Raw genomic sequence first — 25,781 nt, 5'->3', positions numbered from 1 at the left:
AGAAAACTAGTCAATCTAATCACACTAGGACCATAGCCTTGTCTAAGTCAATGAAACTAAGCCATGCCCGCAGCACAACCCAAGCTGGGCGGGTCATGGTGGAGAGGTCTGACAGAATGTGGTCCACTGGAGAAGGGAATGGCAAACCACTTCAGTATTCTTGCCTTGAGAACCCCATGAACAGTATGAAAAGGCAAAATGATAGGATACTGAAAGAGGAATTCCCTAGGTCAGTAGGTGCCCAATATGCTACTGGAGATCAGTGGAAAAATAACTCCAGAAAGAATGAAAGGATGGAGCCAAAGCAAAAACAATACCCAGTTGTGGATGTAACTGGTGATAGAAGCAAGGTTTGATGCTGTAAAGAGCAATATTGCATAGGAATCTGGAATGTCAGGTCCATGAATCAAGGCAAATTGGTAGTGGTCAAACAAGAGATGGCAAGAGTGAACGTCAACATTCTAGGAATCAGCAAACTAAAATGGACTGGAATGGGTGAATTTAACTCAGATGACCATTATATCTATTACTGCGGGCAGGAAACCCTCAGAAGAAATGGAGTAGCCATCATGGTCAACAAGAGTCCAAAATGCAGTACTTGGATGCAATCTCAAAAAGGACAGAATGATCTCTGTTCATTTCCAAGGCAAACCATTCAATATCACAGTAATCCAAGTCTATGCCCCAACCAGTTATGCTGAAGAAGCTGAAGTTGAACAGTTCTATGAAGACCTACAAGACCTTTTAGAACTAACACCCAAAAAGATGTCCTTTTCATTATAGGGGACTGGAATGCAAAAGTAGGAAGTCAAGAAACACCTGGAGTAACAGGCAAATTTGGTCTTGGAATGCGGAATGAAGCAGGGCAAAGGCTAATAGAGTTTTGCCAAGAAAATGCACTGGTCATGGCAAACACCCTCTTCCAACAACACAGGAGAAGACTCTACACATGGACATCACCAGATGGTCAACACTGAAATCAGATTGATTATATTCTCTGCAGCAAAAGACGGAGAAGCTCTATACAATCAACAAAAACAAGACCAGGAGCTGACTGAGGCTCAGATCATGAACTCCTTATTACCAAATTCAGACTCAAATTGAAGAAAGTAGGGAAAACCACTAGACCATTCAGGTATGACCTAAATCAAATCCCTTATGATTATACAGTGGAAGTGAGAAATATATTTAAGGGCCTAGATCTGATAGATAGAATGCCTGATGAACTATGGAGGTTATAAAGACCTTACTAGACTCACGACCATAATTTACATTTTAAGATAACAGGATTAGCCAGGTTTTTTTTTTTTTTTCCAGAAACTGTCCTCAAGCAAAATACATTATTGTTATATAATCCTAAGGAATGTAGAGGAAAAAAAAGGTTTGTCCTTTCCTCCACCTTGAGAATTCCAGACCCCTCTTTCCTTGGGGACCCCCAGACTTCTTATCAACCTGCCTAGGAATTGACTCTCTCACTAAGATGATGGCATCTGGTCCCATCACTTCATGACAAATAGTGGAAGCAGTGACAGATTTTATTTTCTTGGGCACCAAAATCACCATCGATGATGACTATAGCCATGAAATTAAAAGATGCTTGCTCCTTGGAAGAAAAGCTATGACAGACTTAGGCAGTGTATTGAAAAGCAGAGACATCATTTTGCCAATGAAAGTATATACAGTCAAAGCAATGCTTTTTCTATTAGTCATGTACTCATAGCTGTGATTCATAAAGAAGACTGAGTGTCAAAGAACTGATGCTTTCGAATTATGGTACTGGAGAAGACTCTTGAGGATCCCTTAGACAGCAAGGATATCAAACCAGTCTATCCTAAAGGAAATCAACCCTGAATATTCTTTGGAAGGACTGATGCTGAAGCTGAAGTTCTAATATTTTGGCCACCTGATGTGAAAAGCCAACTCAATGGAGAAGACTCTGATGCTGGGAATGACTGAAGGCAAAAGGAGAAGGGGGCAGTAGAGGATAGAATGGCTAGATAGTGTCACTGACTCAGTGGACATAAATTTGAGCAAACTTTGGTAGATAGTGGAGGACAGAAGAGCCTGGTGTGCTGCAGTTCATGGGGTCACAAAGAGTCAGATGTGACTTAGCTTTTAAACAACAACAAAAATAATTTGCATGACAGTATATGAGATGGTTTAACAGAAGCTACTGCTACAAGGGACATACTGAATGGTAACCCTGGGACCATCATGCTGCTATGTTTTTGCTTAATGGGGATCCACTGCAATTCTTATTCCAGATAGAGAATTCCCTTTTCTATCAAAAGGAGTTAAATATATTCTTTGTCATTGTAGCTATATGGTAGAGAACACAGAAACAGGTGGCAACTAGACGCGAAGAGAAAGACAACCAGATAGCTTGAAGTGAAGTGAAGTCGCTCAGTCGTGTCCGACTCTTTGTGACCCCATGGACTGTAGCCTACCAGGCTTCTCTGTCCATGGGATTTTCCAGGCAAGAGTACTGGAGTGGGTTGCCATTTCCTTGGGCCCCCACAAATACAGAGAGAAAAAACCTCACAGGGCAGGTGGCCAACCAGCCAGGGTGTGCACCTTCTTGGAAATAAAGCTAATAAGGACAGTGCTTAGAGTCAACGTAGAGCAAGTTCTGTGAACAGAGTGTGTTTTGTAAATAGCAACATAGAGCCTAATACAAGAAGGTGCTAGGTCAGCATAGGCTAACTCAGGATAGAGATGATTTTCACATAAGCCACAGCTAGATGGTTCCTTCCTTTGTGTCATGCAGTCAGAATCTCTCTGCAAAGCCCTTATAAGAATTATAAGCCATTTGTGTCTGAAGACTCACAACTTTTTCTCTCCCTTTTACCTCTCTGACTTTCTAAGGAGGATCTGTCTGCCTGCTGGGTTCTGACAGGATGATGGGTGGAAACTGCAATAGGATTGGGAACTAGTGGGATTTCATATTGATCAGAGAGAAACCCCCTGGTCTGAGGACAGAATAGGTGCAGAAAGGAAGGGGGGCACTGGCTGTTCCCAGGCCCCGAGTCAACACCCAGGGACACAGAGCACGCTGGGTCTGTGTGACACTTAAGACTTGCCATGCGTCATCTATACTTTCAACTTCAGAGCATAAGAGCAAGAATGATTCTAGGACTTTGAGACTTGCCTATTATCTTTTAAAATGTTCATGTATGTATATGAGTGTAAATAAGAAAGTAAACTTTGTCTCTTGAGTCAGAAAAATTCAGTGGTGTGCTAGAGTCTTTTTTATCAGAGGTCAGCTCTAGAGCCCCTGAGCAGGAGTGCTCTTTCCTTGCCAGCTCAGATAGAATTTAATTTGCATGATACTCCATCACAAGGCAGACCCTATGTCAGTGGTGGGTTTGTTGTGTCACTTGTGTTCCGGAAGCAATTTCTAATGATTCTCATTTTAACATCTTGGGAACAAAGCCCATCTATTGTTCCTTACATAGACACATTGACATGTTTGAGGGTGTGCAGACATACATACCTGCTGGTAGAGTACAGAAATCCAGTAGTACCTGATAGCTGGGGCCAATCAAGCTCGTTGGTAAGAGCTATTGGTAAATTGAAGAAGGATTTCTAAAGGAAAAACAAAGTAGTAGTTATCAAAATGGTCACCAGCTTTCAACAGGGAGTAAGGTTGTCTATTGCTCAGGCATTGCCCTCTGCCTCTCTCTCTCTCTCTCTCACTTTGTTAATCTCTTTAAGGGACTTTGCATTTAAAGCATATGCCTCTTAAGGTTAACCATCATCAGAAAATTCACAGAGATCAGCATCCACTTAAACTGGCTTCCATTCAGCTCCTGTGAAGGATGTAGAAGCATGGCATCTCATACTCATCCCTCATTTGAGAGAGATGCTTCAGCACATGGGTAAACTTTCAACTAGTTAATTTCTGAGATTTTCTCCATTTTTAAGGTGGGGTAATCAGAAAATTGGTCGTCTGAAAACTAATAATACTCAAGCCTCCAGCAAAAATGCCTTCCCTGTGTTCACAGCTATGCCTTCAGTTATTAGGATGGTGTCTCCTGACATCCTTGGGTGGGTGGGGGTTCTTAGACACCTTTGCAAAATCTTACGGTTCCTTTTCTCATGAAGATACACATATACTCAACATGGCTTGTGATTTTGAGGGGTTCACAGAACTCCTGCAACTCTTGCACAGCCTCCTGTTCAGGAACTCCTGACATGGAATTCTAATTCTAATTTAAATTAGAATTCCTTTGAACCACATTCTATGACTTGTGCAAAATCACAAAAGAAAAATGTTGCTAGCTATGTCTCCTGATTGTTCCTTAGTATAGATGATATCTGGGATAAACCCCTCCTCTGGTCTAATTCCTAGAAAAAGCTCATCTAGAATAATGTATTTGGAAATAAACGATTTGGACGTTCAGACAATTTGGAAATAAACAGATTTAGCAAATAAAAATGCAAGTGCTCAGTTCAATTTAAATTCTATAAACAAAATGTGGTATACATATTCAGTAGTATACTACTGAATCTTAAAGCGAAAGTGAAAGTGTTAGTTGCTCAGTCTGACTGATGACCCCATGAACTGAAGCCTGCCTTTGTGTATGGAATTCTCCAGGCAAGGATACTGGAGTGGTTAGCCATTCCCTTCCCCAAGGGATCTTCCTGATCCAGGGATCCAACCTGGGTCTCCTGCATTGTAAGCAGATTCTTTACCATCTGAGCCACCAGGGAACCCCATTCAATCTTAAAAAAGAAGGAAATTCTGACACATGCTACAACATGGATGGATCTTGAGGAAATTATGCTAAGTAAAAGAAGTCAGTTTATTAAAAAAACACAACTCTTGCATAATTCTATTTGTATGAGGTATCGTGTGTGTGTGCACAGTTGCTAACCAGGGACTGAATATGAGGTATTCAGTTCAGTTCAGTTCAGCCTCTCAGTCGTGTCCGACTCTTTGCGACCCCATGAATCCCAGCACACCAGGCCTCCCTGTCCATCACCAACTCCCGGAGTTCACACAAACGCATGTGCATCGAGTCACTGATGCCATCCAGGCATCTCATCCTCTGTCATCCCCTTCTCCTCCTGCCCCTAATCCCTCCCAGCATCAGAGTCTTTTCCTGAGGTATTAGGGGTAGTCAAACTCATAGAGACAGAAAGTAGAACAGTGATTGCCAGGGATTAAGGGAAGGGGAAGTGGGAATTGCTGTTTAATGAATATAGAGTTTCAGTTTTTGCAAAATGAAAAGTTACAGAGGTTGGTTGTACAACAATGTGAATATACTTAACACTACACTACTGAGCGACTGAACTGAACTGACAAAATTGTTTAAAATGGTTAAGATGATAAATTCTATGTTATGTGTATTTTACCACAATTAAAAAAATGAATATGAAAGAAACTGAATTTAAGTTAAACACGGAATAATTTTTAGTATGATTATGTCTTGGGCAATATTTGGAACATACTTACACTTAAAAAATAATCTGACATACGGATGAAAAGATGCTCAACCCTCCTACTGTTGGTGGGGAATGCAAAACTAGTTAACAAGATAATTGCAAAATAGTATGTGGGCATATTCATGTAAATGTTCGTATTAGCCAGGACATGAGATGTCCATCAGCAGATGAATGGATTTGAATCAGTTCTGATGAGATGGATGAAACTGGAGCCGATTATACAGAGTGAAGTCTAAAAGAATCTATTTTAGTATGTCTAAAATTAGATAATTCTCTAAATAATTCACTTAAATAATTAGAGATATTGTCTTGCGCTTGCTAAGTCACTTCAGTTGTTCCTGGCTCATTGCATATCTAAATTCAAATTTAACTGAGTGTCCTGTATTTTACCTGGGAATCCCCATTTGGATAAAATCTCTAGTCCAGTATGACTCAGTTCAGTTCAGTTCAGTCACTCAGTTGTGTCCCACTCTTTGTGACCCCATGAACTGTAGCACGCCAGGCCTCCCTGTCCATCACCAACTCCCGGAGTTCACCCAAACTCATGCCATCCAGCCATCTCATCCTCTGTTGTCCGCTTTTCTTCCTGCCCCCAATCCCTCCCAGCATCAGAGTCTTTTCCAGTGAGTCAACTCTTCGCATGAGGTAGCCTAAGTATTGGAATTTCAGCCTCAGCATCAGTCCTTCCGATGAACACCCAGGGCTGGTCTCCTTTAGGATGGACTGGTTGGATCTCCTTGAAGTCCAAGGGACTCTCAAGAGTCTTCTCCAACACCACAGTTCAAAAGCATCAATTCTTCTGCACTCAGCTTTCTTCACAGTCCAACTCTCACATCCATATATGACCACTGGAAAAACCATAGCCTTGACTAGATGGACCTTTGTTGGCAAAGTACTGTCTCTGCTTTTTAATATACTATCTAGGTTGGTCATAACTTTCCTCCCAAGGAGTAAGCATCTTTTAATTTCATGGCTGCAATCACCATGTGCAGTGATTTTGGAGCCCCAAAAAATAAAGTTTGACACTGTTTCCACTGTTACCTCATCTATTTCCCATGAAGTGATGGGACTGGATGCCATGATCTTCATTTTCTAAATGTTGAGCTTTAAGCCAACTTTTTCGCTCTCCTCTTTCACTTTCATCAAGAGGCTTTTAGTTCCTCTTCACTTTCTGCCATAAGAGTGGTGTCATCTGCATATCTGAGGTTATTGATATTTCTCCCAGCAATCTTGATTCCAGCTTGTGCTTCTTCCAGCCCAGCGTTTCTCATGATGTACTCTGCGTAGAAGTTAAATAAGCAGGGTGACAATATACAGCCTTGACATACTCCTTTTCCTATTTGGAACCAGTGTGTTGTTCCATGTCCAGTTCTAACGGTTGCTTCCTGACTTGCCTATAGGTTTCTCAAGAGGCAGGTCAGATGGTCTGGTATTAGGGGTTCTTATAAGAGGAAGAAGAGACATGGGTACTGGATGAAGGCCATGTGATGATGAAGGCAGAGACTGGAGTGATGCTTTCACAAGCCAGGGAATACCAAGGATTGCCAATGGTCACCAGAAGCTAGAAAAGAGGCACAGGACAGATTCTCTCTCAGATCCCTTAGGAGGAATCATCCTGCTAATATCCTGATCTCCAACTTCTAGCCTACAGAAGTATGAGAATAAATTTCTGTGGTTTTAAGCCACCCAATTTGTGGTGCTGTACTGTTGTAGCCCTAGGAAATGATGATATGGCCTGAACTGGACAATTTGCTTATAGTTCTCATGAGGGTCCAAGATATAAACCCTTCTCAAAATAAGTCAGGTAGTAACTAGATTCACACAGTGGTTATCCCATGGTGTCCTTCACTTTTCCCCATGGTTCTGTGAACTTCCTTCACTCCCCTTTCCTCAGTCATCTCCTCCTTGCACATGCCAATCCCAAGTTCCCCAGCATTATTATTATTATTCTGAGTGAGATTTCCAGCACAAGTGGAAGCTGGAAGGGGGTGGGAGGTGGTTGGGAAGCATGGCTTCTTGGAATAAAACTGTATTTGTTATGATTTAGCTGTGCCAAAGGAGCAGACACTAACTCATGGAGGCTCCCAGTATGTCTCCACAGTCGATGGAATTCCAGCAACTGATACTTTGTCCCCTCTTGGCAGGAAGCCCCCCCACTTTCTGCTCTAAACTCCACCATTACCATGACTCAGCTGCTCTCTTTTAGTTTCTGTTTCTCCTGACACTAAAATAAAATTCTTTCTCTGCTTTTTCATCTTATTTTTACCCTAGGTCTTTCTGCTTATAATATATGTTTGCTGTAGGATTTGAGAATATTCAGTTCTACTGGAAAAGACAAGAAAAACAAATAGAGTGGATGAAACTCATAAGATGTGTTAAGATAGTGAGGAAGCAAGTGGTTTGTGAAATGCAGGCAGAATTTATGAGCTGTGCTAAGTAAGTTAGCAGCCTGTAAAAACACATTAAAACTCTAAGAATGACACAATACACCCCCACATTACTCTATCACCATTTCTTCAGTCATCTGCACAATGAAAACCCCAGATTTTGAAAACTGAGCATGGAACTGGACTTCTGATTCTGGGTGGGTCTGCTTTCCCTTTAGAAGAAGGTGGTAGGCAAGAACTCTTCAAACATAGGGTGGTACGTCTGCTATCCTCTGCAACCTGGGAGAATAATTTCAAGGATGGTAGTTCTGAAGTGTGCTAGCAGAGTAGGGGAGGGAGTCTGTTCTTGGAATCAGGAGATCTGATTTTGATGTCTGACTCTACAAATTCAGTACAATTTCATGGTTTGGATATGACATACTGGAAATGGGTTCCATACTCCATGCAGCTCCCATTCTCAATCAGAGGTGGGTAAAAAAAAAATTTATCCTCCTGGTTGAGGCAGAAAAGATGTTGAGAAAGGGGTAGGACTGGTGAGGAAATGGCCAGCAAACCTATCTTGAGAAGGGAGGGTGGTCTCCAATCCGCAGTATTATCCCAGTTGTTCTCTCTGGATCAACCTGAAAAAAAATGGTCTCAACTACCTTGGAGAATCCTGGACTCTGCTGCTCTCCAGGAAGCCCTCCCTCACCAGTCCTGGAATTATCCCCATCAGGAGTGGACAGCGGCTGGTGCTGAACTGCCACTGGGATCAGGGTGGGTATGTGTGCATCCCACAGCTGGAGCCCTGAAAGGCCCAGGAAGGTCACCTGTATAGGCATATCCTGGTTACTTGATTAACCTTGAAATAATGCAAATCTGTGTTTTCCTGGTGTAATATTTCAGACTTCATTTACGGTGTTATGGCAAGGCTTTACTACTACTAGCTGTGCAAAAATAAGGAAAATATAGCTTTACTAGTGTTCCAGTTCTGATATCACTGACTATTCTCCTATGTACTTCAACAAGACTGTTGGGAGGATCAAGACAGCATCATATTTAGAGGATGGATCACCTACCATCTCTCTTTCCAAGTGGGTTGTTTCTGGTTTTAAGAAGAATAAAGTTTATTGCCAGAAATAATAGAAAATATTTGAGCAGACAAATGGAAACCTCACATATTTTTTTCTTCCTTAGTAAATTTGGTAGATAAAAATGAAAAGTAACAGCCATTAATAGCAAAGGTTTTATAGACCCTAGCATAAAGAGAATGTTTAAGTCATATCACATTAAACACTAAAAGCCTTATTCACGCAACATTATACTCAAGATATTTCAGGCATTTAAGGCAGGAAAAATGCAAATTAAGATCTCCCTCATCAACTCTTGCTTATTCCGCTGGAGCATTATGTTCTCAGGAAACTCATCTTAAGTGTACCTTAAATGTACATACGTGGAAAGACTTAATATTTACCAAGAAAAAATTTCCAAACTTGTAAACAGCACCAGAAACTCAGTGAGTATTAAATCAACTACTGCAGTGCTTCAAATTTTCTTCTGACTTTGTCAATGACATAAAAATGTTTTATATCATAACTGGCAGGTATATAGCATTTTTGTGTAATATTTTCACTTAACATTACTTTGTGTGTATTTCCATACTCTGAGAAACCTCACTGGTTCTCATTTTAACTAATTTTAGTATGTATAATACTTTGGGTTTGGGAATATTTTAAGCCCTAGCTTCAATAAGCAACTTATATTTTCATTTCATAAAGCCATCTTATGTGCAAGAAAGAGAATAATGGCATCCATCACCCATACATCTGGTTCTGCCAGCCTTTCAATGACAAAGGGAATGTTCTTGCTACCTTTATTTTACTGTTTACATTTGAGCCCTCCCCATCCAGCAAGGCTTTGCACAGTGTATTCTTTAAAAACAAAACAAAACAAAACAAAACAAAAAACTCTTACCTGAGTTAGACCTAAATTAACTATTTTTGAAAAGTACAAAATCACTTGGAGAAATCTGTAGCTAACTGTTATTGGAAAAAGATACCAAAGATATATCATCAACAGTTAAGTCTTTTTAAAAATTTATTTCCCAGGGACTAAACTCTCAAAGCAAACAGGTTTGTTGTTGGTCTTTTGATAATGGAGCGAGAGTCTCAAGACCTGGGAATCAGAGACAATAGCTCCATCTGTTTAGCATTTGAGACTACGGGGCGGGGCTCCTGGTCCTGTTTGGTCTGCCGTTATTTCATCTGTCCTGCAGGTGGCATAGGTGAGGTTTTCCCCTTGCTTTACGCCTTTCAACCCCACCATGCTATTGAACTGCCTCCTGCCTTCTCAGGAAGGTCCTTCCTCACTGCCCCTCCTTTGCACTTCCCCCCACACAACCCTAGTGGTTTATGCATAAATCTAAGAAACGGAATATTTCCTGCCATACCAGTAAACAGGGATTTCACAGTCATCAGTTACTGCAGCTCTCCTTTGCGAGCAGGTGAGCCCTGAGGAAACTCAGGAAGGACTAGAATACCTGCCATCTAGCAACCATCAGACTACAACCACTCCCTCAGGTGAGCCCTGAGGAAACGCAGAATGTGAAAACACAGCATACGGCCCCAGATAGCTGAGGCGCGTGTCAAAACAAAGATTTTAGAGAGCCCAGACCCTTACATCTTCCCATACATAGAAAAGTGCTAAATTCCTTAACTTGGAATATCTGTTTTCTTTAACTAACAATAATCTTATGATGTTCTGACTACCTGCTCTTTGCTGCAAAGCTCCTGTGTATACTCGTTCCCTCCTTTCCTCCTTGGAGCAGTTTCTCAGAGCTATCTGAAATGTTGTCTCTCATTTTGCCCCAAATAAAATTTAACTTGCAACTCTCACACTGTGCATTTTTAAAAGTCAACAAACCCTGTAAATGAATGTACACCCATTTTTGGTGCTTGAATGTGCTGTTTCCCAGATAACTTTTGCATTTTAAACCAGAGTGGGAAAGGGAACAAATCTCAAGTTCCCCTTATGTGCCAGGCACTGAGACAGGAAACTTATGAAAATTGTTCAACCTCATGGAACCACTCTGTGAGGCAGGGATTAGTTTTTCTTCCTCTCTTTCTCCTCTCTCTATTCCACACATGCTTTTTGAACAACTACCATTATCAGATGCTGAATATTACCTCTTAAAATGAACAAGTACCCAGGTCTCATATGAATCGGTGTGAATTAAATAACCATGCCTTATCCCAATCAAAGATACTGAAAAGGGGCCTCTTAAATGGCACCCCCTGCCCCCATCACTGGTTCCAGTCTGAGGGAGATTTCTGTATTTTCTGTTAGTCAATGAATCCCTTACACTGGGCAGTAGGGCCCAGAAAAACTACTGTGAACAGAATTTAGAGGGAGTTTGGACAACTGCCAAATCACAGAGCTGGTGAATAGTAGGGGCTGGGATTTGAACCCAGGTTCTGGTGGAACAGGGGCTTCCCTGATAGCTCAGTTGGTAAAGAATCTGCCTGCAATTCAGGAGACTCTGGTTCTATTACTAGGTTGGGAAGATCCGCTGGAGAAGGGACAGGCTACCCACTCCAGTATTATTGGGTTTCCCTCGTGGATCAGCTGATAAAGAATCCACCTGCAATGGGGGAGACCTGGGTTTGATCCCTGAGTTGGAAAGATCCCCTAGGGAAGGGAAAGGCTACCCACTCCAGTATTCTGGCCTGGAGAATTCCATGGACACGGCTTTTCACAGCCTTCTTGTATCTGGTCCTTTCTTTTTTTTAAGCTGCCAGATCTTCTAGAATCACAGTGTTGGCTAGCTGGATCTGTTGGAAATGAAGCTTCCTGCTGAGGAATGTCTCTCAGACACTGTTTCAGGTAAAAAGTTGAGAAATCTATACATAACTCCAGAGTTGCCTCCTCTGTCTCTTTTATGAAAGGCATGCATACCTTATGAAGAATGCAGAATGAGTATTTTGCAGATAAATACTGAAATTATATGTGTACCCTACATAGACACCTCTGTAAACACTCCATTCACATTCCCAGGGCCTGTTCTGGCCTGACACAGGCTAAGAAAAGGCAGCCACAGGGAAAGAACAGGGCATTCTGCTGCTCTGGAGGTTTATCTTCCAGAGGCACCTGACAGATGAAGTTCTGGGGGAACAGGGAAGGGCCATTTCATTGGGTTTCTGCCTCTGTCGTTCCAGGCGTTAACTAGAGCAAGCAGCACTGTTCGTTCAGCGAATGCTTTTATATAGACAACTTCAAGAATGTAGTGTAGCTTTGAGTTAGATTTGCGAACTTTACAATTTCATGTGCAGTGGGATAAGTCTATTGTCAAAGTCCCTGCGGTCCTATCATTCATTAAATAGTAGAGAGAGAGAGAGATAAAAAAGAGAGAGAGAGATTGAGAAACACAGTAAGTGCCAGCCTGGCATTCTGCCTAGAGGGGCTCAGAAAATAAATACTTCCCAGCTGGGTAACCTGGAAGACTTTGCTTAACTCTTCTGTATCTCAGTCCCTTGTCTATAGAATGGACAAAAAACAGCACCTATATCACTGGAAGGTTGAGAGGATTAGAAAAGATAATCTACACCTAAAGTTTAGAATTGTAAATGCTCAATAAAAGTTAGCTGTTAGTAGTATTGATAAGAAAGAAGGTCAGGGTAATAGAAAGGATACCTATTCCACATGTGGATATTTAGAGAAGGAATCTTAAAAGAAGTGTTATCCAATGTAAGCCCTGTAAGATTAGTAAGAGGAAGCCAGTCAAAGAGGGGTAGGGGAAAAAGAATTTAAACATTAGCTATGCCATATGCTTCAGGTGGCTCGGTGGTAAAGAATCTGCCTGCCAAGCAGGAGGTGCAGGTTTGATCCCTGGGTTGAGAAGATCCCCTGGAGAAGGAAATGGCTAAACCAACTCCAGTATTCTTACCTGGAAAATCCTATGGACAAAGGAACTTGGTGGGCTACAGTCCATGGGGTCGCAAAGAGTTGGACCCAACTTAGCAACTAAACAACAATGTCATATGGAAAATCACAAAGCTAAATTCATCATATTATATACACAGAAGACCAGTAAACCACCCTCCCCAACCAACCCCAAACACCAAGTTTGCCAGTTTCTTACTGCTATGTAACAAATTACCTCTAAATTCAGCAGCCTATAACATACTATATACAAGGAGATCAGTAACAATAATTTCTCCGCTCCTGGGATGACATCTATTCAATGAACATTTAAACTTTAACTTGAGCTAAATAAGTGATTTTCAGGGAGGAGGTATAGCATTTCATCTTTAACCTATGCCAGTCCAGAAACTTATGGGGGCAGTGAAGATATAGTCAAACATAGAATTCTAGCAAATATGACCAGTAAATATAAAGAGGACAGTATGGCAGGCAACAATTTTTCATCATTTTGCCTGACAATAGCTCTTTTATTTTTTAATTTTTATCTCATCAGCTCCTTGTAGTCTTTTCCTTTTCCCTTTTCTATTAATTACTGTTTAAGCTCTAATCCCATGACTGATTTATTCAATGAATGAATGGAGGGATGTGTTTATCTAAGTGCCCCATATCCAGTGAAAATGCATTGTGTAGCTGGACTTTTCATACAGAATTAAATTCTTTCCATCACCATTTTGTAACTTCCCTGGTGGCTCAGTTGGTAAAGAGTCTGCTTGTAATCCGGGAGATTCGGATTTGATCCCTGGTTGAGAAGATCCCCTGGAGAAGGAAATGGCAACCCACTCCGGTATTCTTGCCTGGAGAATTCCATGGACAGAGGAGCCTGGTGGGCTATAGTCCATGGAGCTGCAAAGAGTTGAACATGACTGAGTGACTAACTTACACTTTCACTTTCATCATCATTTCCAGAGGCACTGGACAACTATATCCAAATTCATAACAGTGAGAAAACAAGGGGTCAAAATGTCATGTTCTTACACAAAGATAATTGCAAATCAATCTTTTGTGGGGCCAGTGAAAAAAATTCTTTCACAAACAGAAAAAATAACTCCTCTAAGGGCCAGGAACAGATAACAATGAATGAATATCATAAAAGTCCAGTCTTCAGATACCATCACTGGATTTTCTAAAGGTTTGGTCATTTCTGAAGCAGTCAGGCTGCCATTTGTCTGGGGTGGGGTAGTTTTCCTCTTTTGAGAGGCAACATCCAGCCTTAGATTCTAGAAGAAGCCCAAAGCCCACAGTCAAATTGCAGAGGTGAGGAGAGGGAAAGCCGTTACTGGGGCACCTAACGAGCAGGCCTGAGCTGCGCTCTCCATCCCACTAGCGCAATCACAAAAGTGCTCTCATTTTCATCCTCTCCCCTGTTTTACCTTTGCCCAAGAAGCTGTCACACAACCTCTCTCTTTCTATCTTTCCAACTTAAGTCAGTGCTGCGGCCTCTGGCCAGGGTCCCTGCCTCCTCACACTCCCCCACCATCTTCAGCAGTGTATCCCAGAATCTCATGGGGAGCTTCCTTAAAACATGGATTTTGTTCAGGTAGGTTTGTGCTGGGGCCCTAGAATCCTTATTTTTCAAAAGTGCCCTAAATGGCTGCAGTCACTAGCCAGATTTCGGAAAGGCTGCTCTACAGGTTGCTACAGTTATTCGACGCCATCCTCACGTGGCACCACCCACTGCCCCAGCCTCTTCTCCTGGTCCTCTCTCCCACCAGTCAACCACCTGCAGCCCCTTGGACCTCAGGGCTTGTCACAAGCTCTTCCTTCTCCTTCCTCCTTTAACCAGTTGTTGCTATTGGTCAAGCATTAGCTAAATCCTGACGTTCTTGACTGCTCTGACCTTCCTTTGTGAGGTACCCTCCTCCAGCTCTCATCACTCCATATTATATGAGAGGAAAGTATGTTTCCATTGTAAATCACTAATTTGGAGATTCTTTCACAGTAGCTGAGCCTATACCCTGCTTGATTAATAAGTAATCTTTTAAGAAGGGATGACCTACCCTTCCTTTTTTTTCTGGCTAATATGTTATCAATGTGAAATCATGACCTCCGTGGTTCTTCTTTTTTTAATTGAATTATAGTCAGCTTGCACTGTGCTAGTTTCTGGTGTATAGCAAAGTGATTTAGTTGTATATACATATTACACGCATATACATATTATTTTTCAGATGCTTTTTCATAATAGGCTTTTACAAGATATTCAATATAGCTCTCTGTGCTATGGGCTTCCCAGTGGGGCCAGTGGTAAAGGACTCATCTACCAATGCAGGAGACTTAAGAGACCTGGGTTCAGTCTCTCAGTTAGGAAGATCCCCTGGAGAAGGGCCTGGCAACCCACTCCAGTATTTTTGCCTGAAGGATCCCATGGACAGAGGAGTCTGGCAGGCTACATGTCCAAAGGGCAAAGAGTCAGACACGACTGAAGTGACTTAGCACGTGCCCTGTGCTATGCACTAGGTCCTTGTTGTTTATGTATTTTGTATATAGTAGTGTTTATATGTTACTTCCAAACTCCTACTAAATTTATCCCCTTTGGTAAACATAAGTCCATCTTCTATGTCTGTGAGTCTATTTGTATTTTGTAAATATAACATTTTTTAGACTCCACATATAACTGATAGCATATAACATTTGTCTTTGACTTACTTCACTTAGTATAATAATCTTTGGTCCATCCATGTTGGCGCAAAGGCATTATTTTTTTAATGGCTGAGTAATAGTCCATTGTGTATATTTACTCTTTGGTTCTTCTTGATCTGCTTTCCTTTGGATTCTTTATCAACTAGGCTTTAAATTCTTGGTGATACCATCTTCACGTTCTGCTTCTAGAATCTTTGAACCTTGTATTTAATTTTTTTCTTTTTCTTTTTAACACTGAAAACATTTTGTATTGGGGTATAGCCAATTAACCAGAGAAGGCAATGGCAACCCACTCCAGTAGTCTTGCCTGGAAAATCCCATGGACAGAGGAGCCTGGTAGGCTGCAGTCCATGGGGGTTGCTAAGAGTTAGACACGACTGAGCAACTTGACTTTCACTTTTCACTTTCATGCATTGGAGAAGGAAATGGCAACCCACTCCAATATTCTTGCCTGGAGAATCCCAGGGATTGGGGGAGGCTGGTGGGCTGCTGTCTATGGGGTCGCACAGAGTTGGACACGACTGAAGCGACTTAGAAGCAGCAGCAGCAGCAGCAGCAGCAGCAGCATAGCCAATTAACAATGTTGTGATAGTTTCAGATGAACAGTGAAGGGACTCAGCCATACATAAATATGTCTCCATTCTCCCCCAAGTCCCTCTCCCATCCAGGCTGACACATAACATTGAGCAGAGTTCCATGTGCTAAACAATAGGTCTTTATTGGTTATTCATTTTAACTATAGCAGTGTGTACACGACCTTCCCAAAGTCCCTAATTATTCCTCCACTGCACCAGCAACCATGAGTTCATTTTCTAAGTCTGTGAGTCTCTTTCTGTTTTGTAAGTAAGTTCATTTGTATCGTTTCTTTTTAGATTCCATATATAAGGGATGTCATATGATATTTCTCCTTCTCTATCTGACTTACTTCACTCAGTATGACACTTTCTATGGACCTGGTATTTCATAATGCCCCCCATAATTATCTAGGATTGATGGTTTAGCTCCTACCTCTGACCAATCCTCCAGTCATTGCCTTAAGTAGGAAATCCCCAGAAAATCACACAGAAGCCAGACTTGACTCCCAGCCCTTAGCAAGGACTAGGCTGGGTAATCCCCAGGAGAGGCATGGAGGGAACTATTTGAAGGAACCAGTGAATGAATGGTATATAGCGATCAATTCCAACCATTCAGAATTATTTTTAAATGCTAGAATCGTCCTCTTCCCCCATGCCAATGGATTTGAGATTCTAAATGTTTCCTCTATGAAGCATCACTACCATGAACCCTATTTTATGGCCAAGAAACTTGAGGGAGAGTGAAGCAAAATGGAAGATACAATTAGCTGGAGGGCAAGGATTGTTCTCTGGTCTTAGCAACACACTGGATTGCACAGGTGTTTCCTGACTCATGCTGCCTCTCTATGTGGAGATCTCTATCGAACATGCCGGGGGAGCAGGCATGTGGGCTGAGTAATTATAAATGCCTTTCAGAAGTATGGAGCTTAAAATAATTTCCTCTTGTAGTTTTTCAAAACAACCAGTGTTTGTGTCTTTTTAATCCTTACAGAAGGCATAGAGGGCTAAGATCATCAATGATTTCAGAGGCATGAGGCTGCAAGAAAACCTGACTTTGCTGTCAGGTAAGAGACACAGATGCTCACCTTGAGCAGGAAGAAAGGGGCACTGAATTGATCAGGACTGAAAGCAACAGCCCGTCTGCCCTGTGCCCATAAACGGGGAAAGGGAACAGAAGAACATTCTTTCTCAAGTGGCCTGATTGCTGTTGGAGAAAAGGATTCGCCAGGGTACACAGAACTCTCTTTTCCTAACAGAATAAATGAGAAATAACTAGGATTGGGGCTTCATTCCTCATTGTTTAGCATCTTTAATCCATCAGCTTTTAAGATGTCTGAGGAGCAGAAAATGTAATTTTATCCAGTTTTATTAGACAACAGCTTTCCTCATCTGAAAAAATAATTTTAAAAGTACTCTAACTCTTAATATTTCTGGAGTCGACATGAAGTTAGTGGAGGTAGAATTTCCATATTTTATTATGCACCATGAAAATCCTCCTTTATGCTTAATGGAAGCTTTATGCTCACTGATAAATCAAGAGAGCGAAGGCAGGGCTGGGTAGTGAGAGGCAGGGTGAGAGCTCAGATACCGGCTCTCTTGTCTGTGGGCTAATAAAGGGTAGACTAGCTTGATTTACAAAATCATCTCCAAGACAGGAAAGAAGTGCAGAGGGGCTTGAAAGACTGGAGCTGCTTTGCTCTCGGGTGAATATGCATTTTCTGCAGCCAGATTAAGGATTCATTTTGTCCTTGACACAGCACGAAATTCAATCTGCACTTACTTACCCTACAGACAACAGCCTGCCAGGGGTTGTGCGAAGATTTTATAATAGTACAGGCAACAGTCTTCGCCAGCAAAATAAACATTTGGGAAATTGTATTTCGAAATCGTTTCTTCTTCTTCTCTCCCCACCAATCCCCAGCCCGTCATGCAATTCTGGCTCAGTGAAACACAGCATTTAATATTTTGGAAATAATTTTCAAGCAGATGGGGGAAGAGGCAGGAGGGCAGCTTCTATTACTAGACTTGATGATCTCTCTACCTTCCCTACTTTGTCAACAAAACAACTCAAGCAGTGATTGTTTTTCCTTTGAAAGAAAATAAAATAAGACAGCATGAAAGTGTTCTCAGATTTGCTCTCTGTTTGCTTCTGAAATCTTTCTACGCTGAGGTCTTCTGTGTGATATGGAAAGCTCATTTTGAACCTGACTGCTGAGGACATCTTGGAAAGATGCTAAGATGTGTATGTGTGTGTTTTCTTTTTTTTTTAAAGAGGAAGAGGGCAGGATTTTCTGTCCCTGGCAGAGTGAGCCTCAGAACCCTTTGTTTCTGTGTAACAACGAGGGTGATTCTTCACACTCTCTTTATTGAACTATAAATATCTTTCCAGATGAACACTCTCCTAATCTAATTAGCTGTAAACAGGCCTCCTGGGTGCCACACTGCTTTAGCTAGGGGATGGCATGAGCAGGAGGGGACAGGGACTAGTGCAAGAAAGATATCCATGACTGTGAGTCTTTTCGATGGGCACAGTTGGGATGGGGTGATGTATCTGCAGAAGACTTTTTCTGTCTTATAGGGAGACAGAAGCAAATAAATTGACTAGTCTCCTAAAGGGCAGAATGGCCTACTATGAACAATGAAAGCTTGTTTTTCTACAGCATTTAACTGTTCTTCCCAGAATATGACTTACTAGTTAGTATAGCAAAGGAATGACATCAAGCACGCTGGGGGATCCTGACGGGTCTTGGCTGATTAATGGGCATCCCCACTGTCAGACCCTGAGAAAGGCCACAGAGCCAAATGTTCACTTTGGAAGAGGTGATCCCACTATGGTTCCTGGTGGGACACCAGATCATGAGGGATTACAGGGTGGAGTTAGGGGTCAGCAGGTACTTTCAAGTTTCACAGTCAGTGGTACAGAATCCAAACTCAGAAACTCTGTCTGTGCAGAAGGTTGGAGAAACGTCGCACAGCTTCATTTTTAAAGACAGCTTTCAGTTGTTCACCCTCTTCATGCCATTTTGGAAAGGATTCCTAAAGAAAGTTGAGGGGATGATCTGGCCTTTGGTGAATAGCAGCCAGTGGTGAGGGGGGAAGGGTGGGCTCCCTGGGTGAGGCAGGTCCTAGGTTAATAAGAACCTGAAGAAATGAGGCTCCACGGGGTCGAGGTTATGCCGACTAGCAGCCAGGCCTCCAGTTCCATGGGACCCACAAGGTTGAATAATCACTACTCGCCTCTGACAGCTGTTTCCTGCCAATCATCCAGCCTTGAGCCAACAGATACGATTTCTGTTGTACTTCAGCCTCTTCAGACATCCCTGATTTCTGGTGCCCAGTGTTGGCTGGAAGGGATTCCAGACTTGTTCTGAAAGGGTTTGAGTCACCTGTACTGGGTTAACACCAATGGCTTCTGGGCTCCAAGCCCATTCCACTATTCTCTGTTCTGTGCTATGGGGATGGACTCTGCAAACTACACTTCCCAGACTCCTCTGCATCTCCCTGCCAATGAGAGGTGCAGGTGGGAGATGGACAAGAAGGTCAGGAGAAGGAGAGGAGGAACCATTTTCCAGCATTTAGCTGAGGTCAGCATTCTTCAGCAGCCTCTAGCCTCCAGCACCCTTTGCTGCTTCCGTCTCCTCTCTGCACTCCTCAGTGGTTCAGAGGCAGCTGGTCCATGTGGCTTCAGCAGTGAAAGTACAGGCTGTGCAGTAGTCCCAGCACTAGCTGCACCCCTCCCTCTGGCTTCTGGTAATAACTCTTCCTCCTGCTGTCCTTAGCTCTGGAATCAGCAGTTGCTTCTTGCAATGATTTAGTTCAGTTCAGTTCAGTCGCTCAGTTGTGTCCGACTCTTTGCGACCCCATGAATCGCAGCACGCCAGGCCTCCTTGTGCATCACCAACTCCCGGAGTTCACTCAGACTCACGTCCATCGACTCGGTGATGCCATCCAGACATCTCATCCTCTGTTGTCCCCTTCTCCTCCTGCCCCCAATCCCTCCCAGCATCAGAATCTTTTCCAATGAGTCAACTCTTCGCATGAGGTGGCCAAAGTATTGGACTTTCAGCTTCAGCATCAGTCCTTCTAAAGAACAGGACTGATCTCCTTTAGGATGGACTGGTTGGATCTCCTTGCAGTCCAAGGGACTCTCAAGAGTCTTCTCCAGTACCACAGTTCAAAAGCATCAATTCTTCGGTGCTCAGCTTTCTTTACAATCCAACTCTCACATGCATACTTGACTACTGGAAAACCCATAGCCTTGACTAGATGGACCTTTGCTGGCAAAGTAACGTCTCTGCTTTTGAATATGCCATCTAGGTTGGTCACAACTTTCCTTCCAAGGAGTAAGCATCTTTTAATTTCATGGCTGCAATCACCATCTGCAGTGATATTGGAGCCAAAAAATAAATAAATAAATAAAATAAAGTCTGACACTGTTTCCACTGTTACCTCATCTATTTCCCATGAAGTGATGGGACCAGATGCCATGATCTTAGTTTTCTGAATGTTGAGCTTTAAGCCAACTTTTTCACTCTCTTCTTTCACTTTCATCAAGAGGCTTTTTAGTTCCTCTTCACTTTCTGCCATAAGAGTGGTGTCATCTGCATATCTGAGGTTATTGATATTTCTCCCGGCAATCTTGATTCCAGCTTGTGTTTCTTCCAGCCCAGCATTTCTCATGATGTACTCTGAATAGAAGTTAAATAAGCAGGGTGACAATATACAGCCTTGACATACTCCTTTTCCTATTTGGAACCAGTCTGTTGTTCCATGTCCAGTTCTAACTGTTGCTTCCTGACCTGCATACAGGTTTCTCAAGAGGCAGGTCAGGTGGTCTGGTATTCCCATCTCTTTCAGAATTTTCCATAGTTTATTGTGATCCACACAGTCAAAGGCTTTGGGATAGTCAATAAAACAGATGTTTTTCTGGAACTCTCTTGCTTTTTCGATGATCCAGAGGATGTTGGCAATTTGGTCTGTCTGATAATTTTAGCATCCCCCCTTTTGTTCTATGGGGCTTCCCTTGTGGCTCAGCTGGTAAAGAATCTGCCTGGAATGCGAGAGACCTGGGTTTAATCCCTGGGTTGGGAAGATCCCCTGGAGAAGGGAAAGGCTACCCACTCTAGTATTCTGACCTGGAGAATTCCATGGACTATATAGTCCATGGGGTCACAAAGAGCTGGTCTTGACTAAGTGACTTTCACTAACTCATTTTTGTTCTAAAGTTGGTATAATCAGTTCCCTGTATTAAATCCATCAGTGTAGCCAGTATCTTGTATTAAATCTCCTTTGTTGGAATGCTTTCATTTTCTTGACTGACCCCTGATACATGTTGATTCTGACACTGACAAGAAACCCAGTTTAAAAGGGTTCCACTTGTAATAAGCAAAAGGTTGGAGGCTTTCTCCCTTTGTGGTGACATCACTAAAAGAGAACCCATGGGCAGGGTGAGGACTGAGGACAGTCAGATGGGCAGAGATGCTCTCCTGGGGAACTTCACACTCTCTAACATCCTCCAGAAATATTCAGGTTGAGAGATGAGCCTACACCATGCTGATGGCTTCCCCATTTTGCCCTACAGTGGTCTGTCTTAGAGTGCTTCTTCCTTGGCATTTCTACACATGAAGAATTTTGAAAACTACACTGCAGTACTCTACAATCACATCTTTCTTTTATAAATCCTCAAAGTTGGACAGTGGAGGCAGTGGGAAAATGGCAGTGGTTCTCAAGTATAGTCTGAGGACCTGTGGGGAATCATTGAAACCCTCAGAAAGTATTCATGAGATCACTATTATTATCATAATAGTAAGACTTGATTTTGGAGAAGGCAATGGCACCCCACTCCAGTACTCTTGCCTGGAAAATTTCATGGACTGAGGAGCCTGGTGGGCTATAGTCCATGGGGTCGCAAAGAGTCGAACACGACTGAGTGACTTCACTTTCACTTTTCACTTTCATGCTTTGGAGAAGGAAATGGCAACCCACTCCAGTGTTCTTGCCTGGAGAATCCCAGGGACAGGGGAGCCTGGTGGGCTGCCGTCTATGGGGTCGCACAGAGTCGGACACGACTGAAGTGACTTAGCAGCAGCAAGACTTGATTTACCTTTTTCATTTTAATTCACTCATAAGGGTACAATGAGATTTCAAGAGGTTACATACATGGATACAGAAACAGATGGTAGGCAGAAGCAGATATTTCAGAAATTCAGCAGAATTTCAGTTCGGTTCAGTTGCTCAGTCATATCCGACTCTTTGCTATTCCATGAACTGTAGCATTCTGGGCTTCCCTGTCCATCACCAACTCCTGGGGCTTGCCCAAACTCATGTCCATTGAGTCAGCGATGCCATCCAACCATCTCATCCTCTGTCATCCCCTTCTTCTCTTGCCTTCAATCTTTACCAGCATCAGGGTCTTTTCCAGTGAGTCAGTTCTTCCCAACAGGTGGCCAAATTACTGGAGTTTCAGCTTCAGCATCAGTCCTTCCAATGAATATTCAGGACTGATTTCCTTTAAGATTGACTGGTTTGATCGTTCTGTTCAAGGGACTCTCAAGAGTCTTTTCCAACACCACAGCTCAAAAGCATCAATTCTTTGGCACTGGGCTTTCTTTATGGTCCAAATCTCACATCCATACATGACTACTGGAAAAACCATAGCTTTGACTAGACGGACCTTTGTTGGCAAAGTAATGTCTCTGCTTTTTAATATGCTGTCTAGGTTTGTCATAGCTTTTCTTCCAAGGAGCAAGTGTCTTTTAATTTAGCTGTCTTTTATTCAGATATCAAGGAGATTCACAAAAGTAGAAAAGAGTGCTATTATTCTAATTTAACTTTTGTTTTGGAAAATAAAGTTATTTATTTTAAAAATATGTTATTTATGTTCATATGTTTCTTATTTCTACTTTCTAGTGAATTAATAAATCCTGGTATGGAGTTGGTACATTTTCTTCACTTTTACTAGTCACTTAAGTTTCATGCTCCAGCCCCTGGTCATCTGGAGTTTAGTCCCCACATGGATGTCAAATCCAGGGAAATCATTTCCAAGATTTTTAATGGCCCAGGCTGGTTCTCCCTTCTGGGGGCGGGGGGAGGGGGGAGTCCATGTCCTTGCCCCAGGACACATACTCTTCCTGTCCTGATGCTTCAGTCACCACCCTTACATTACTCACAAGAGTGTCAGACTCCAGCTTTTTTGACCCCAGTTTTAGGAGGCACCTGTTCAAGTCACTTAGTGGCCTCCCATAGTGAGGGGAAGCATCGCACCCTTCCCCCACGGGGACAGCTGAGCCCCGATGCCATGCTGACACTAGCCAGCCTCAAGCTACAGGTTGCAGAAATAGTTTTCCCTCTCTTCTTCTGTGGATGCTGCTGCAGGCCTTCTAATATTTGACTGTGGAAGGTGGGAATAGTTGACCCACATTATCTTGGGATCTCAGTTGAAAGTTAGGTAGAAATAACTAGTCCCATTTTTAACATCTGTCATAAAATCATCCTGAATTTCTAATGAAATATCTCTCATTATTTATATATTATACATGAAGAAATTAAAGTTCAGAGAAAATATTAATAATTAAAGGTAAGTGACTAAGCCAGGATTTGAACTCTGGTATGTCCAAAATTGAGGGGGGCATGACAACCCATTCCAGTAATCTTGTCTTTAGAATTCCATGGATGGATAAGATATAGCCTGTCGTGTTGCACTTTATGCATATCGTCAAGTTGCTTTCAGAGAAGTTCTAGCAACTTGAGCCTACATTAGTGATGAATGAACATGTCCCTTTCACCACATTCTTGCTAAAAGTAGGCCTTCATCACTTTTTAACCTTGCCTATTTATCAGACAACAGATGATATCTCATTGCTGTTTTAACTTGTTTTTCTTTGATTACCACTGAAGATGAAACTGTTTTCATATTTATTGGTCATGTTCTTGATCATTAAAAAATTAAATTGTTTTTTTCCATATTGATATGCAGGAACTCTTTATTATTAGAGGATTTAAATCTTGTCATATGCTATAAATATTGCTCTAGTTTTTCACTTATTCAATTTTATGAATTTTTTTGACATTGCACACATTTGAAGATTTTATGTGATTAAACCTAGTAATACTTTTGTTGGCCTTCCCTTTGTAATATCATGCTCAGAGAAATTGGAATACTTCCTAAAATATTTTTTTCAGGAAGGTATAAATCTATCATGTTCTCTGAATCTTTGGATGACAGTGAATATGTTTTTGTGACTCTCATACAGGAACAGTTGGAGCATTTTTGACACACCACCCTCAAAATGCTATAGAAGCTATTCCACTATTTTCCGAAATTTACTGTTGAGAGAGAAGTCTGATACCAAAAGGACTTTTGTCTCCTATTATGTCCCCAGTTATTTGTAACAGCAGAATGACTGCAAGATTATTCTTTATACTTAGAATAAAAAAGAAAAGCCAGACACGATGAGGAGAGTCTGTTTTACACTTTCTGGAGTTCAGTGGGTTTTGGATTAAAGGATTTCTTCAGCTAAAGAAAATTATCTTTTTTTTTTTAGTTTGGTCACCACTTCTCTGTCTGATGTATTCTCTTCTTCTGGGTTTCCTAGTCAATCTCCAGGACCTGTCCTATATGCCTCTTATATGAGTTTCAGGATTCCCCCAGTGGGCTGACTGGTTTTCTCACCCAGTTTGTTTCGTGTTGTCCAACTTGCTTGTCAGTATGGCCATCGCAGTTTTACATCAGGCAATTATTGTTTCACCTAGAGTAGTCTTCCCTGATCTCAGACTCTTTCTTTTTCACGAGTGCTGTCCCCTCAAATTATTACTGAGAATCTGATTTAGTATCTTACAAAATTCACTTTCCTGTTGCAAGCTGTTTTTGAAAGAGCTCTCCTCTTTGGAGATCATGAACATTTTTTCTATATTCAAATGTTTCTCTGTTTTCTCATCCTTATGAGGGAGTGCTGTGTTTGCCCAGTTTTGGAAACTGGAAGAGGCCCAGTTAGAGAGTGTTCAGGTTCATGTCTGATTTCTTCAGTGTGCAAAAAGGGATCAAGGAAGAATCGATCATTTCTGTAGTTTAATTTCTCTGGATCAGCAGTCCCATTTTCTAGAAGGTTGAAGAAGGAACCACATCCCAAGGTGGTCATGTGACAAGCCCTTCCCCACTGTGCCCACACTCCTTCCCGCCTGTCAGGGGCACCATCCTCCTTCTCTAATGGACAAGATGGTCTTGTTGGGAGACTGTTGTTCTTATCACATTGTTTGAACTGGACTGAACTGAAATGGCAGCGGATTGTGCTGAGAAGGGAAATTCGCACCTGTTTGGAACTGGCATTACATTTATAGAGAGCAAGGGGGAAACAAACACAAAGGCCAGCACACTGGGGATGATTACTGCCAAAATTACTTACCAAAGACATCTGCGAAGCTGTGATCCAGTCAGGAGGGATGTGGAAATGAGCCCCAGCTGAGTCCCCCAGCAAAATGACTCCCCTGGGCTGTGAACCTAGGGGGCACAATTTATTTGCATTATTTATGCACTCAAGTAGTTCGGAGCCTCCAGTTTAGGTAGTTAGGTGAACACATACCCTGGTGTGTATTCCATGCATGGAGCATCATATCAGTGATACATTGCCACTTTTTGAGTGTTGGAGGATGAGGGGCATAGCATTTAGGAGCTGAATGAGATTTCTAGGCCGCTGAAACTGCCAACTAAGCTGTAGAGATGCAGGTGTGTTTCCTAGCTCCACATAAAACAAACTGCTGTGCAACCTCTTAAGTGAAT

At 42.1% G+C, this 25,781-nt stretch overlaps 1 protein-coding gene across 5 annotated transcripts in view; it reads right to left on the bottom strand.

Moving 5' to 3' along the window:
- Nucleotides 1-25,781, bottom strand: part of AOAH (acyloxyacyl hydrolase) — a 199,116-nt gene that overhangs the window by 81,607 nt on the left and 91,728 nt on the right. For all 5 annotated transcript variants that reach the window (XR_009600488.1, XM_042248592.2, XM_060415018.1 and 2 more), the window contains 2 exons: nucleotides 25,408-25,502; nucleotides 3,494-3,585 (listed from right to left, as the gene is read on the bottom strand). Coding sequence is in view for 4 of the 5 variants with exons in the window: in XM_042248592.2 (XP_042104526.1) it covers nucleotides 3,494-3,585; nucleotides 25,408-25,502 (187 nt within the window). In the remaining variant the exon portion in view is untranslated. The remainder of the gene's footprint in view (nucleotides 1-3,493; nucleotides 3,586-25,407; nucleotides 25,503-25,781) is intronic.

This window comes from Ovis aries, chromosome 4 (genome assembly GCF_016772045.2).
Source record: "Ovis aries strain OAR_USU_Benz2616 breed Rambouillet chromosome 4, ARS-UI_Ramb_v3.0, whole genome shotgun sequence".
Taxonomy (NCBI): domain Eukaryota; kingdom Metazoa; phylum Chordata; class Mammalia; order Artiodactyla; family Bovidae; genus Ovis; species Ovis aries.
Note: the sequence above shows the minus strand (reverse complement) of the source record. Positions and strands in the feature narration are given on the sequence as shown.